At 49.3% G+C, this 14927-nt stretch overlaps 5 protein-coding genes across 5 annotated transcripts; 1 reads left to right on the top strand and 4 right to left on the bottom strand.

The window, feature by feature from the left end:
- Window positions 1-1675: 1675 nt before the first annotated feature.
- Aud_010156 (Zn(II)2Cys6 transcription factor) lies at window positions 1676-3291 on the bottom strand (the record flags this gene model as incomplete). The annotated part of the gene is made up of 2 exons (XM_043294999.1): window positions 1676-3058; window positions 3151-3291. 2 exons carry the CDS (start codon window positions 3289-3291, stop codon window positions 1676-1678), a joined length of 1524 nt encoding a protein of 507 aa, XP_043150934.1.
- Window positions 3292-4266: 975 nt separating this feature from the next.
- Aud_010155 (RTA1 domain-containing protein) lies at window positions 4267-4862 on the bottom strand (the record flags this gene model as incomplete). Its single annotated transcript, XM_043294998.1, has 2 exons — window positions 4267-4682; window positions 4745-4862. The coding sequence occupies 2 exons, from the start codon at window positions 4860-4862 to the stop codon at window positions 4267-4269; spliced, it is 534 nt and encodes a 177-aa protein (XP_043150933.1).
- A 1637-nt stretch (window positions 4863-6499) lies between these two features.
- Aud_010154 (glycosyltransferase) lies at window positions 6500-9409 on the bottom strand (the record flags this gene model as incomplete). Its single annotated transcript, XM_043294997.1, has 6 exons — window positions 6500-7373; window positions 7439-7789; window positions 7853-8216; window positions 8275-8432; window positions 8488-9244; window positions 9316-9409. The coding sequence occupies 6 exons, from the start codon at window positions 9407-9409 to the stop codon at window positions 6500-6502; spliced, it is 2598 nt and encodes an 865-aa protein (XP_043150932.1).
- A 1270-nt stretch (window positions 9410-10679) lies between these two features.
- Aud_010153 (RTA1 domain-containing protein) lies at window positions 10680-11663 on the top strand (the record flags this gene model as incomplete). The annotated part of the gene is made up of 3 exons (XM_043294996.1): window positions 10680-10854; window positions 10907-11155; window positions 11212-11663. 3 exons carry the CDS (start codon window positions 10680-10682, stop codon window positions 11661-11663), a joined length of 876 nt encoding a protein of 291 aa, XP_043150931.1.
- A 1402-nt stretch (window positions 11664-13065) lies between these two features.
- Aud_010152 (endo-1,4-beta-xylanase) lies at window positions 13066-14085 on the bottom strand (the record flags this gene model as incomplete). Its single annotated transcript, XM_043294995.1, has 1 exon — window positions 13066-14085. The coding sequence occupies one exon, from the start codon at window positions 14083-14085 to the stop codon at window positions 13066-13068; it is 1020 nt and encodes a 339-aa protein (XP_043150930.1).
- Between the last annotated feature and the right edge of the window lie 842 nt (window positions 14086-14927).

Below are 14927 nucleotides of genomic sequence, written 5' to 3'. Positions count from 1 at the left end.
AGTCCAGGTTCACTTTATTTCCTAGGTCCATGCTAATAAGGCTAGCCATGGAACTGGGCAGTTTGACAGAGTTAGGATATATCTGAAAGACATACACTGCTACGCTGCATCGCGTGGAAAGAAGAGGTGCCTAAAAACGTGTCCTTCTAGTCAAACAAGTTCTGTATTTCACCGATTGATGGCACCTCGACTCTATAGGGGTAACTCGTCTATGATTGCAACTCTAGGCGTTTCTTCCAAAAATTCCCGTTTATTCAGAGAAACTTAACTTTAGTATCGATGTGGCATGACATTCAAAATGGAGACGTGGGGGTTGGTTCAAGGTTCTCAATCGGTATCCAATTCTTGAAGGATGCTATAAGTCCTCGCGTCCTCTGCCGACGATTTTTCAGCATAAGATGGGTTTGAGCTCCAGTATGTGCATAAAGAAATGTTTAGAACTTTGCGGAACTACCCATTACTGGTATTTAACCTGCTCCGTTGTCCTAATTACCATCTAGGGCTTGTTTTGTGGAGGCCAGTTTTCGGGACAAAAAATCCGTGGCTTCCAGAGATGCTTCCTATACCTGAGATATCAGGTTTTTTTAATCTTAAACTTATGCTCCTCAATATCTGTGGTAATTTAGTAAAGGAGAAATTAAATAGGGAAATTTAGATACATTTTTCAAGAACTCTAAGACATTAATTTAAAGATATTGATAAAAGCTTTATATAACGCGCTCTGCGAATTACTTGCTTAGCTTCCCGACAATCACCAATGTTTGGCTTATACTTAATAGAGCTTTTATATTATCAAATCTTTTCTGTGCCTTTCTTCGCATCTGGGATCAGCCAAGTAATACACTTGCGTGACTGGGCCATAGTAAGATATAGATATGCTTTTAAATAAGCACACCTTAGGGGGGAAATAAAGCCTTATACAATCCCTTTCCCGCCTCTTAGGGGCTTAATGGGGTACGTGACAAAGATCACCTACAGGCCAATAATCGGTGTTTCGCCTGGTCACAACGTAACAGCAGCTCACAAGGAGCGTCCCATTGACTTCAGCACTCGTCGTAGCAGACGACGAAAGACTTGCGTCTCTACTGCTGCATCGACCGAGAATATTCAAATTAATATCTGTATTATATTGTACGCCGTAAGGCGTATTGACTGATAGTCAGCTATATGGTTGATGCTTACGCAAGTGGCCTGTGTGACCCCGACTATCGAGATAACACCGAACAGACACCACTGCCAGGAGCCGCAGGGAATGAACATGAGGTACTTGAAAGAAAAAGTACAGGAGAAACATATCAGAAATAGTCGATACAGGCAAGATGCTGTGTGCCCAGACTGTTACAAAGCGGCTAGAGATAAAGATCACGGGTATCATAGATGTCGTGCAATCACAACGGTGCTAGGACGGAGACTAAGGCTTGATAGCCATTAGACCCGCTGATTTCGTTATCTCACGTTTCATTCTCCCTCAAAATGAAACATGGAAAATCAAACACGCTCACCGAGTATCTGAGTACGTTGCTCTTCCTTAATCGGGGAATTGCATGCTGCGATGGTTTGCTATAGTCTCCGCAGGGGCACCCTGAGTACGTTGCTGCGCCCGTTAAAGGGGTCCGTGGAAAGGACAAGGCAGGGTTGTTATCGTCAGGGCTGATCCCCAAAGCCAGAAGACTGCTCAGGAGGTAGCAATCTTCACCGGCAATATCAGAAGCCGGTCCAACTCAACGTCGTGTAAACTAGAGACGAAGTTTTGGATCCTCAGGATCTCCTCCTTGAAAGCGCCCAAAAACCAGCGGCCTACCAGTGTATTGACGACATAAAAATGAGCCAAGATGGCCAAAGAAAGTCCCCAGGCCTGACCCACTAGTTCATCGCTCTCCAGTAAGCCGATAAAGACATCGGGAACCAAAATTGGCCAACCTAGCACTGCGGCCTCTTCCAGATTGTACTGAATATCGGAATCATCTGGAGATCCCTGCTCGCTGATCGTACATTGGAGCACAGACATAACCCGCGAATAGATACTTTCTAGGACGTCTATGGCCCTTGATGGTCCATCCACTGCCACCTCCGATGTATCTGAAGGGGAGACGGACGTTGAGTAGAGCTCGTTACTACCGGTAAGCCGAAGAGTGGCGTGGAAAGCTCTCAAATCCGCGACCGCCTGAAGGGCCCCTTGGGCGAATAACTGCACAAGAAGAGAGCAGTGACTGAGTTTAGACAAGGATGAATCAAAGGGAAGGTCTTTCCAGTACTCATCGCCATGGAAATGTAGTACCATCGGCCGCATGCAGCTGGCCTTTAAGACAGGCCATTGATCTTGGATCACTGTCGACGCTCCCCTGATTAGGTGTAGCCAGCTCACCTGGGGCCGGTCAATTGGGGGCAGAGTCTGCATGTTTAGAGCCGATGAATAGGGAACAGAAGCCGGATCAGCAGACGACCAAGCCGGATTCAGCTCGGGCACCTGGAGGGAGGCATAGACGAAGGCGACGAGGAGTAGAGAGCCTGCATAAACAGCCTCCGCATTTGAGTTGGATATCTTGGCAACCTCTTTTCTGAAGTCCTGCAGTCCTCTCTGATAGTGATCCATTACGAGCCGCAAATCTACCGTATCCGAGTCGCAATCTTCACCAGGCCTTTGCCTCAGTCGTTGAGTGATCATGTGGACACCCCCCAAGGCGATGAGTAGGTGCATGAGATAACGGTGCTTTCCGGCGAGGCGGGGAATCACCCGCCGCCAGACCATGCTTCGCTTTGGGTGTAGAGACATCTCCTGGGCAGTATGCAGATGGAAGAACTGCATCGCGCGGAGGTTATCCATGTCCAGGTCATCGTTTGCTGGCGCGGAAACTCCCGCCGGCCGCGACGTATACGTCTCCCATGACTCTAGGTAAGGTCGAAGGGGACGGGGACTACCCCCACTCCGGGAGCGTGGCGAATCTCGTCGCCCCCGAGAGGCGCTGGTCGGTTTGAGGGACGTCGCTGGTGGATCAGGGAAGACGCATGGCTCGCCGCGAGAAGAGCAGGAGCCACAGACAGGACGAACCTCATCGCACTGCACGACATCCGAACCGACGGTGTATCAGCAAAAAAGGGGCAGGCGTGATGGGGCAATTCGGGGGAAGCAGACCAGAACGGTAGACTTACTTTGACCCGTCGCGACTTGCAGGAGAAACACCCTAGACGAGATTTGTGGTGACGTGCGCGGTGTCTTTTCCTTGCGTGTTGACTGTTATGTGTTGCCTCTGCAGCCATATATGAGTCACCGTTCAGGGACAAGCCCAGCATGATCACATGAATAAGCCAGAAGATCTAACCCTCCGCTTGTGGGCAGGGAGGTCGGACATGCATGTGAGGAACAATTTAGATAGGAATGAATGACGAACTGCGCCACTAGTTGCCTTATCCGGCCAAGATGGGGAGCTACGGCGGACTGGGACAGCCAATACCGCCATATCAAATCACTCGGGCTGTCTGGAGTTGTACGACATCACTGATGGTGGTATGGGTGGGTTTCACCCGGAGATTCAACAATCATTTGCCAGCGATTCTCCATAGTACAACGCGAAAATGGGGATACTTTCAAGGCCATTGTCCCTTGGTGCACTGGCGAGTGATTGCTAGGACAAAAGATGCGTACGATTATCACGGGAGAAATTCAGAGATCGGAGGAACTGGACAAGTGTAAGGCTCAGTACCTCTAACTGCCAAGAGGGGTCATAGTGCAGAGACGCATTCACACATATCTTTAATTGACCATGATTGGATATCGTGGGGAGAGCCCCTGCAAGGCTTGACTGCGACCTTTAATTCGTATTCGTATTGACACAAAAACAAAGACGCTACGAGTACGAGTACGAGTACGACAGTGGCCTAGAAGATATACATCGGTAAAAGGGTGACTGCGTGCCATCCTCACTCCTTCGCCCTCAGGATTCAATAGCCTAACATACAGCTGCTATCCCACGTGCCTCCTCCGTCTCCGCATGTTTTCTAATATTTGCCTTGCTGCTGCAACAACTGGCCCTCATGAGTATGGCCGCTCGTGACCTTGAAATAAGAACACATGCCATATGCCGCTGGGTACAAAAGCATCTAGTCTAATACTGTATAATTGAACACATATTGAAGGCGGAAGGTAGGACAGTATAAACAAACACGAATCATAAAACAAATCGTAAACCAAACCGTAAAACAAATCATAAAACAATGGAGATCCCGTCGTAAGAGTCAACTGACTCGTTCATGATAGGTCATAAATGTTTAGGCAGTAGAAGACTCCTGCTTGACGCTTTTCCTCCTGCTCGGTATCAGACTGCTTGGATGGACGACATTGAATAGGATCATCGCCGCCAGCATGAGAACTCCATCAAATACATAGAGGAACGCCTCATGCCGCAGCAGATAGCCGTTGTTACCCATTGCATACTCAATGAGCCGAAACACTGACCGAACCATAATGAGCAAGTTGGCCGCATAGAGAATCCACAGGTGTTTGCGCCAGGAGCTGTCCAATTCTATTGATTGCTCTGTGGGACTCTTGATCAGACGCTGGTGGAAGATCGCACAGGTGACAATAAAGAGCCCGAAGAAAAGAATCTGTATGACAAGGCCAGCAATAACAATTTTTTCACCGTTGTGCACGGCCGCGAGAGTACCACTGGCCATAACACCGCCACCTGTTTGTCTGCTGTTAGGTCCTTTGCTTCTTTCGACCAAAAGGGGTGGGAAGTCTGCTCACCAGCAGCCTGGACAGTGAACGACAAAACGTCGCCACACACAAAGAACTTTGTGAGCCACTTCTTCCTGAAGATGCAAAGGTGCTCAGCATCTAGTAGCACCACAATCCGTCCAAGCATCATGTAGATTGAAGCTGCAAATAGCGCTGGGGCCAGCAAGAGCAAGAGCGTTTGTTGGATATAGGGCCCCATCAACCAATTGGGACTTTCCTGACTGGACAAGATACGACCAATATACCCAACCCATTCGACTGTACTTTTCGTTAGAATTCGCAACGATCCATGTTCCCAGTCGACTCTGTGAGCACTCACAGAAGCCCCCAATCACAAAAGGAATGAAAAACCAGGTCCGACAACGAATCAGCTGATATAGGTGGACAAAGGTTGTAATAAGAAACAGAATAGTGAAGAGGATGGCGGCTGCCTCGGACGGATAGTATCGATAATATGCCCACACGGCAGTTTTGTAGCTGGCATCCGCCGTCGTCGCTTCTCGAGCCCAGAGAGACATTATGAAATGGACGTCGAGAATGGGGAATCGGCCTGCTTGTTAGGTCTAGTGGGAAATACTTGAAAGCTCAAAGATACAAGCTGACCATCAGAAAAAGGCCGGCAGGCCACTCTTATTTAGCTGTTTAGTACATGATGCTTGAAAATCTCAACTGCTTGAAAACCATGGAAGCCTAAAGAGTAAAGACCGGGACCCACCCGTATACGTATAAAAAAGATCTTTATATAGCGGAGAAGCCGATAGGGTTTGTGCCTGCCCCACTTCGGCTGCGCCATGGAAATGCTATCGGAGAACATGCTCCCTAGTCGTATATTCGTATACGTATACAGTATAGATTGGCCTGGCGGAAGCGGGAACCAACTGAAGAGCGTCCCTGGTACCACACGCTTGGCGAGCAACCGTATCCCCCTCCTAGTGCTTGCCGAGAAGGACTTTCCGCGAAAGGACTAAATCGGCTCGGACAAAGACACTCGACCACTGAGTGAGTGGCAAGCGGGCAATCGGGCACCAGCGTAGTCGCCATGGCAAATGGACTCCAATGTAGGTATGGTATAACCGAACACCATCTTCCGGAGCTGCTTGGCAGGTTGCGTGCCGGGGATGAATAAGGCTCAATTGGCCCAACTGGACCGTGCGATAATTTGTTGTCTTGGCCGGTGGTGCAGCTAGTATGGCTGGGCGTGTGATGTCCCACGAGACTCCAAAGGTAGCGAGAAAAACGTGGCACGGCCGTTGAGACGAGAATAATATGTAGTCAGGCTGCCCCCAAGGAGAATTCCGTTTGTACTTCTAGCGGCAGACTTGACCGCGCCTCATTTACTCCGGGGCTCATCTAGATCGCCCACTACATAATCCATGAAGTGAACGGCGTTGGAATAAAAACCGCGCCAACATACAACGACTAAATCTAGGGGGCTAACGGTCCAAATGAGCTGTGCTCCTGGACCTTCAACCGGACATATCGTCGCTGTCACCCTGCGTAGACGGAACTGCGGAACTCTTCAGGAAAGCTGGACTGAAGACACCTTGTTCTGCAGAAGTCGAAGCCACCTAGATAGCCTAGAAGTAGTGATCATTCTTTGCCGTGAGCCACTTACGTTCAAGCTTCGCAAATTAATGTTACTGCGCTTCCAAAACAATAGTTTCACAAGCCCGATAGCGCTTCCATATGTATATTGTAGCCTGCTAATACAGCTTTGCCTTGTGTGTTTTACATAAATGGCCCTAACTTCTCCCGGTATATTACTCAGTTTTTCTTTCGCTTTAATAACTCTTGAAACCCGGTAACGATCTTGTCCGTTCCAGGGTATTGGTCGCTCTCCCGTAGCCACATGCCCTCGCCATGGCGGGCCGTGGCGATCTGCTTTCTCGTCCGAGAATGAATCAAGGTGTGTAAACTTTTCGCGATACCAGCACTTGGGTATGCTAAGACACCAAACATGGCACAACCGGCTTTAGATGCCATGTTTGCCATGCCTTTACCTAGTCCTGTGACTGCACCTCTCGCACCATCCTCGCGCATACCTTGGTACGGCTTCACGACTACGTCACACAATGCCTCCGCCATCCCCCATGCGAATCCTTTCCCAGCAACGGTAAAACCACTCTTGACGTCGGTGACTGGACCGTGATCCCGGGGCTTCTCACCGTAGTATCGAGGGGCGTTGCGTAGCCCCTCTGTCAAAGCAAGTGGGATGTCAACTGTCATCCCCTTGAGAGCCGTGGGAACAAAGGCGCCCAGGCTCTTAGCAGATGAACCTGCCATCCTACCCAAAAGTCGCCCTCTGCCGTGATCTGACGGGGTCGCTAAGGTCGAAGCTGCGGTCTTTGTGGAGCAGTTGGAACTGGCAGCACCAACACGATTAGGCAACTCCTCATGGTTTGTCGACATATTCTCAACAGATAGGTCGCTTGCAAATTTTTGTGTGGTCCGGCTAGGCATGCTACTTGAGGGGCGGTTTTTGCGGCTTTCATGGTAATCTTGAAGCTCTTGGACTGGTTTGTAAAACGTCCCTAAGATAGAAGCAGAGAGGTCGGTGGCGGTGCCCATCACGGCAGACGCTCCCCCCGTGATAGGATCCCATCGGCGATTTTCGATCAATATTGGGGCAATCGCATGCCTAAAAGTCCATGAGTGACCAGGGCAACGAAGGAGAACTTGAGGGATCCAGCCTCCTACACGTACATGGTAAGACTCTTCTTGTCAATCAATCCGTCTGCGACTAGTATTTCGGCGGCGATCTTGGAAAGCTTCATATTTGTACCGTTCTTCGAAAAAGCCCACACTGCGGGCTGACCCGGACATAGATCGCACTCTAGGCGTTCGCTGGGAAGGTTCCGGTGGAATGACCGGACTGCAGCACGGACGCCCGCTTCTGAATCCATTTTAGCCGCAATGGCCGAAGCAGCAGTCGCTGCTCGCTCACTGAGGCAATAGCGGATACCTTCGGTCAGCGCATCAACGGTCAACTCTTTATGTGGAATTGGAGCAGGCCCAGCACCCGTTGCAGCAACCATATCACCCCAGAACGGCTGACTGTAGAACCCCGTTAGTTGACCCAATTGCCAAAAGAAGATAGAGTTTTCCCTAGCCACTCACTCTCCGAAGAAGGGCACAATAAGTGTGGGCCTAGATTTGCGCAAACCGCAAGCTGTGGTGCCTGCCCCTCCGTGATGCACAACGGCCGCCACATGATCGAACAACCATTCATGTGGGCAGTCCCCGATGTAATATATGTTCTCATGGCGTGCCCCGCCCAAGTTGGACCAGCCTCTGGAGATAATAGCCCGGGCGCCGACTGCATTTACGGCATCGACGATGGTGGCAGTGATCCTTTCCGGGTTTTCCACCACAATGCTGCCGAACCCAATGTAAATCGGTGGCGGACCAGATTCAAGGAAGACCTGTAGATCAGCTGGCGGCTCGTATTGCGGAGAGTCACGAAAGATAAAACCGCAGACGTCTTGGGAGACTTGTTAGTTCGATTTCGCGCGACAAGAGTCCATTCAATGGTATCTAACCGATATAAGCGGGCCAATCTGACGGCCTGGGAACAAGAGCCGTGGACCAGCAATATGTAAATGGGACCCGGAGTATTTCGGCCAGATGAGGGCCTTCAAACGTAGCTACTTCCTCCAAGTCGAGCTCTCTTCGCCAGTTGTTGATCACATCGCCCACCCTGGAAGCTCTTGTTAGACCCAGCTTTCGTTGATATGACTGCATTGATGTCCTACCCTTGCCATGTCAGCCAATTGACCAAGCCATAAGAGACATAATTCTTGAAACCTTTATCTCTATCGTCGCTGTTCATATTCGCCAGGGGGTGCGGGAAAGCCTTCGTACTGCTCCAGGGCATAGTGAAAATCAAATGTACTGGGATGCTCAGTGCCTGGGCACAGTGGACGTGGGCAAAGCTGGGCGGGTTGGCGATGATAGCATCGGCCACGAAAGGCCGCCCTGTAACCGGGTCCGGCTCAATGCATGACCACCAGCACTTATGTAACATCTCGCGGATCATGATGCGCTTGCGCCGGATTTCACCTGCTCGCAGACTCTCCAAAGCGGGAACAAGACCAGGATTCTTGACCATATATGCCATCAGTTCCGCCGGGTCGCCTCCAATCGGATAGAACTCCAGACCTGAGTCCTTGACAAACTTTTCGAATATATCATGTGTGGCCAGTCGCACACGATGTCCGTATTGCTGAAGTTCTTTTCCAATGGCAATAAATGGCTGCACGTCGCCTCGACTTCCCACTACTTGGATGACAATATTCAGCTTGACCCTCCAAACTTTTGTAGACTTTATGGCCGTCTCTGAATAGTCCGGCGGAGGCCCGAAATCTTCTACTGTATCGCTGGCGAATTGCGTGGGTAACTCGGAGTACTCTGGCGGCGGTACGACAGGGCGCGGTCGTAGCGGACCAGTGTACAACTTGGAGAATCCTCGCACGAAGTTTGAGTCCCAGCTGATACTCACGCGGCCGTCATCTGCTGACATTAGCCACCCATCAACAAGCTGGTCCTCGACTGTCCCATTAAGAGCCTATAAGGCATCGTACCGTTCACATTGATACTGCTTTTGCCAGTGACCGCCGGTTGCATCACAGGCTCTGCCGGCAGTTCAAATACCTCCAACCGGTCGTTACTGGTCATGATGGCTAGATTCTCGTGGTAACGCGTAAGCAAAATGGGAGGATGTCTAGAGATTCTTGGGTCTCTTTCGGACGGTCAAAGTGAAGACAGATCATGCCCAGGTCTCTGAATGAAAAATTGTCTTCCACCACAAGGGGAGCGTGAGGATTGACTTTCCTGGTGTGGGCCAATCATTTTCCATATCTTATGTATAGTTTATACTGGAGCCAAGTGGGTCCTGCGCGACTGTACGAACACGGGCGGAGACAGCGGGACTTTATACGAAAACGATCACGCCCCTTGATTGGAGGAACCGAGGATTTTGTCTGCAGCTACCAAAACAGCCTTGGCTGATTCCAGACCGGGCTGTTGTAAATACGTAACCACCCTTCTTTTGAGAGATGGCTTTTGGACCACTCATCCTTCTGAATACCACGCTAACTATCGAATTAGGGAACAGCAAGGTCCAAGATTTTCTCTCTGTCTGGTGTCCATAGTGTTCCGAGCTTATTGTAGTGGTCACAGTTGGATGACCCTGTTCATCATACGCATGTTCAACAGCGGATAATTAAGGCAGCGGGAGGCTTTTAACTGCAGTCCACGAAGAATAAAGCGTCCAATCGTCGTCAACAACATCCTCTGCGCTGCAGTCCCCTTTGGTAGAAGTCCACAATGGTGCGAAGCCATGTAAGGGATTTGTGCTGCTACTCGTCCGGGGGCAGTGTTTTGCAGAATTAAAGGATGGACCGTCTGCTTCCAGAAACAGATTATACCCTCAGCTGAGCTAGCTACACCTGATCCGACCCACCGCCAATATAAATCGGACATTCATGTTGCAGTCTTTCTTTTGTGTTGCCAGAGAGTGACCATAGCGAGTCATTAGGCTTCATTTCTCTGGTGATAGTGCTGACGAACTCAGCACAATGTGTTACCAGAAGCAATATTAGCATTGCTGTTGCGATAGGCTGAAGATGGGTCTCTGAATTGATCCAGTATACCTAGGCCTGAAACCACTACTCCGTCCACATTGTTTCTCAGTGGTCTCTAATCTTTACTAGTGCGGATCTCACCGATTTCCGTCCTTGTTCGCCGTTGAAAGCCCATTTGCCGCCATATAAATACCCAAAGGGGAGCGTCAATATTTCTGGTGAAGCGGTAAGATCTTCCTCTGTCAGTCCTTCTAGAAACCTTCCTCTTCTTTCTCTTCACCCCACTTTCTATTTCGTTTGTCTCTCCTTAATCTCTTTTAAGGCTCTTGCTTCTGTTGAGATTCATTCCCTTCACATGAAAGATGACGGATTCGAGCGATTCTAATGAGGTCGTCTTTGCCTTCTATCGCTACGACCCCAGCATGGGCGCCGCCGTGCTTTTCACCCTCCTTTTCATAGGCACGACTGGGTATCATGTTTTTCAAATGTTCAAGAGTCACACGTGGTTTTTCATTCCTTTTGTCATTGGTGGCATATGTGGGTGCACCTTCTACAATCCTTGGCCCTGGAACAATTCTAATCTGCTCAGTCGAAATTATCGGATATATCGGACGTGCCATGTCCAGCAAACAGACCCCAGATTGGACACTTGGACCGTATGTCGTGCAGACGCTGTGTCTTTTGCTGGCTCCGGCCCTCCTGGCGGCCTCGGTATATATGCTTCTTGGTCGCATTATCCTGTTGTTACAAGCCGAACCGCATGCCCTGTTGCGGAGGAAATGGTTGACTAAGATATTTGTAACGGGCGATGTGCTCTCATTCTTACTGCAAGGAGCCGGTAAGCATCTCATAGCAAATATTCAGACCATGGGATGGCCAGTTGATATGATCTAGGTGGGGGCATTCAGAGCAGTGGAAGTTTAGAGAACATGAAGAACGGCGAGCACATCATCGTCGTCGGCCTCTTCGTTCAAATCTTTTTCTTTGGGTTTTTCATCATCACAGCAAGCCACTTTTACTGGAAGCTCAAGAAATATCCGATCCCACGCGCTTGTACCTCGGACATTCCCTGGAGCAAACACCTACATGTTCTTTATTTGGCGAGCTTCTTGATCATGATCCGCTCCGTTTTCCGACTGGCTGAATACATTCAAGGAAATAACGGATACCTCCTACACTACGAGATCTACTTATATATTTTCGATGCAGTACTGATGTTCATCACGATGGTCACCTTCAATGTTGTGCATCCTTGCGAAATTGCCCAGCTACTGAGACGTGCCTCCGATTATGAATTGACTCGCCCGTCAGCTAATAAGCCATACGAAAGGTCCCTGGTGGGGTGAATGGCCTATACCCTTCCTACTCATCTGCTTAGCAAACTGATCGGGTGATTGAACCTGGTTTTCATAGACTGCTATACTATATTTCGCTTGCATACATGTTTCCTTTTCCCTCTTTTCTTTCCTTCCTTCCTTTTCCTTCTTGGTTCCCACAAAGATGTATACACTTTTTCGTCATGATACAGTCACCCTTTTCATCTTGACTGAGTTCTCGGGTTGGAAGGAGATATTTATGTCAAACCTATCCAGAGTTCGCTCAGACAGGCATATTATACCTGGAGCAAACGTACAACGTAAACCCAGCATCAATTGACTTCATATTCGGCGGATTCTTAATTCGATCTGAGATAGGAGCTAGCGGGTTTGTTGCTGCACATGGCGCAACCGGAATAACCAGAATAATTCTTGGATCCATGTGAGTACACACTGCTATAGTCTTGCCTTCCAGAGGACGTTCTGAATATCCTTCCTAGATAGTTTCTTCCCGTAAAAGCCTGTTCGTTGAAACGTTGCCCTTATGATGTATGCAGCATATACCTTGAACGTCCCTGAAAGAGTGTGCACGAATAAAAGATTTCGGGAATGGAACTTCATTCTACCCCACAGCTTATCCTTGCCATCAATATGCTCCGCCGCAGTATCAGCGTGTTGTTTCATTTTGCCACATTCAGAGGTGGACCCTACCATCTACCCTCTCCATTAATGTGTATACGAAAACGCGTGGGTCTGAGTTCTGCAGATCTTAAGAACCATTAGTGGGCTAGGCAAAACTAGCGCCGCCCAACCTTCTATCTTCTTTCCATTTCCGGATAGAGAATGAAGGGGCTTCACGTATTGGCCCAGTCCGATAATTTTCCATAGAAACAGCATTGTCTTCACGAAAAGCCGTTGTACAGAAGATTGAGGAATTTTGCTGGCGATTTGTACTTGTCAAGTGTGCGGTACAATGGTACTAGCATGTCACTCTGGCGGGAGGACAGGCTCAATGTTCTTGATAGTCGACGTCTCATGTCAAGTTAGGATAAACTGTATGTGTCCATGGGTTCCTTCGATTACGTATGTATAGCTTCCGGGTCGTGGGTTTCGATCATTATACTTTTATCTGGAATAACGGCTTACGGCTGTTGGAATGGGTTCGATACAGCATGGAAAGTTGGTATGTGCCTAACCAGTGGATAGTTAAGAGAGTGAATTATTGAATACTATAAAATTCAAAATGGTTAGGGGGATCAGGGCTCGCTGAGGCTGTTGAAAGCCTTTGGGATATGGAAAATGTTCAGCATTTGGGAGTGTTGAATCTTCTGCAGACGGCCTAGTAAGGTCGCTCTCGCCATCTATTCTCTCTGCACAGATCCACCCAACTTCTGTGAAAACAGTTTCGACTGCCAGATGCTGTTTGAGGTACTCAGCCCTCATTGTCGAAACTCGTCAGGGCAGTGTGGGTAGCGTAGAACGCACCCTTAGGGTTGTAGTACTCGTCGAACATCAATGGCTTCGCGCCCTCTATCCAGGTATACGCGTGTTTATCCGTAAAGCCCCAGAAACTGATATCGGTGATTCCAGCATCAAGAGCCTCAGTGATGACGGCGCTGTAGATATCGGTGAGGAGCGTGGTGTTCAGCGTGTGGACATCCATTTCAGCGATGGATACTTCCAGTCCGAGAGCGTGGTAGGACTTGACTATATCCGTAATCACTCCCGGTATGGGGGGAACTTCGGTAATGTGCATCTGTAGAGCGACTCCGTCGATCGGGACGTCGTTAGCTACGAGCCCGGAGACGAGATCGTAGAGCTCTTGACGCTTTCCGGGAAGCGATTCGACGAGATTCTCGTTGATAAACAGTTTGGCGCCTGGGCTTGCTATCCGGGCGACACGGAAGGCCTCTCCGATATAATCAGGGCCGAGCACGTTGTAGAAGAGATTGGTCTGTAGGCCACTGCTATTCGTCTTGAGAGCTTCGGTGACGACGTCCCACCGATCCACCTTGCCAGCGTATCGGTGCATGATCGCCTCGAAATGGTCGACCATCGCAGCACGAAACAGCTTGGGGTCGGTGATGTTGAGCAGGTAGTCGGGGTTGCAGCAGCTCGAGATGAGCCCATGTCCCTTAACCACCATGTCATGGTCCTTTGCAAAGCCAACGAGGCGGTCGATCGTGTCCCAATTGTAGTGCCCCGGCGTCGGGTGGATGAACGACCACTTCAACTCATTCTCGGGGGAGAGGCTCTTGAACTGCTCGGCAAGGACGGTTGCAAACTGATGATCATCGAGATAGGTCGGATTGGTAGCCCCGGACCCGATGAGAATACCCTTGCTTGCTGCTTCCTTTCTCAGCGGGCTGGTTCTAGTGTTGGTGAAGGCGTTTGTTCCTTCGGTAGCGGCGAGAACCGCGGTGATGAGTGTTGCGGTACTAAATGACTTCATGGTTCTGCAAGGCGACCTGTTCTCTGCTTTTTTGTTATTCAGCAATGAGTGACATGAACTGCAGTCTCATCGCCAAGGTATTTATAGGTTCTGTGAGAGAACGGATGACAAGGTATCCCCAACGCCGTAGATACATAGTGGGTCGACGATCCTCCAAATGGTGTTGCAGCCTGCAGGGTACGACTGAATGCCGGGTATCTGTACGAAAACGAGTATGCCCTCTGATTCGATGGGAGAACAAATTTTCTTTCGCAGTTGAGAGAGTCCCTAGAGTTTCTGATAAGCCTAACAGTATGAGTCCATCGTATTCGTACACTGCCAGCAACCCGCATAAGGTTCGCCACTGGTGCCTCGTGGCATTTCTGCTAATTTGAAGCTACTTTCGACGACCTTCTTCGGTTATTCCTCCCCATCAGTAGTGATTCTTACTACTGAAATAAGAAATACGTTGTATAAGGCAGAGAAATTAATAGTAGGGATTTTAGTAGCTACTAGCAGATCGAGAGGTCGGTTAGTGGCTCATATTGAGTTTCACTTCCTCGGCTTAAATCCTTTGGTAAATATCTTTTTTTAGTTCCATGTTCCTGACCTGCATTTGCGGCACGCTGGTGTCGTTCTTTGAAAAGCAACAATATTTGGTCAGAATGGGCGTTGACACTATCAGCTAGAATCTAACGGCCTACTGCATTACGCGCGTTTATTCAAGCCGGGTCGATAGCTAACAAAGTCCTCTGAAGACATAGATAGTGGCTGAAGAGATTGGCGTTGACGGAACACTCATGTCACTGAGATCATCACTGCGATAGAAATAGCAACCAGGTTTACCAACGGAAGGTACAGGA

This window comes from Aspergillus udagawae, assembly GCF_001078395.1.
Source record: "Aspergillus udagawae IFM 46973 DNA, scaffold_8, whole genome shotgun sequence".
NCBI classification, from domain to species: domain Eukaryota; kingdom Fungi; phylum Ascomycota; class Eurotiomycetes; order Eurotiales; family Aspergillaceae; genus Aspergillus; species Aspergillus udagawae.
The sequence above is the reverse complement of the archived record's forward strand: the minus strand, read 5'-3'. Positions and strand labels throughout refer to the sequence as shown.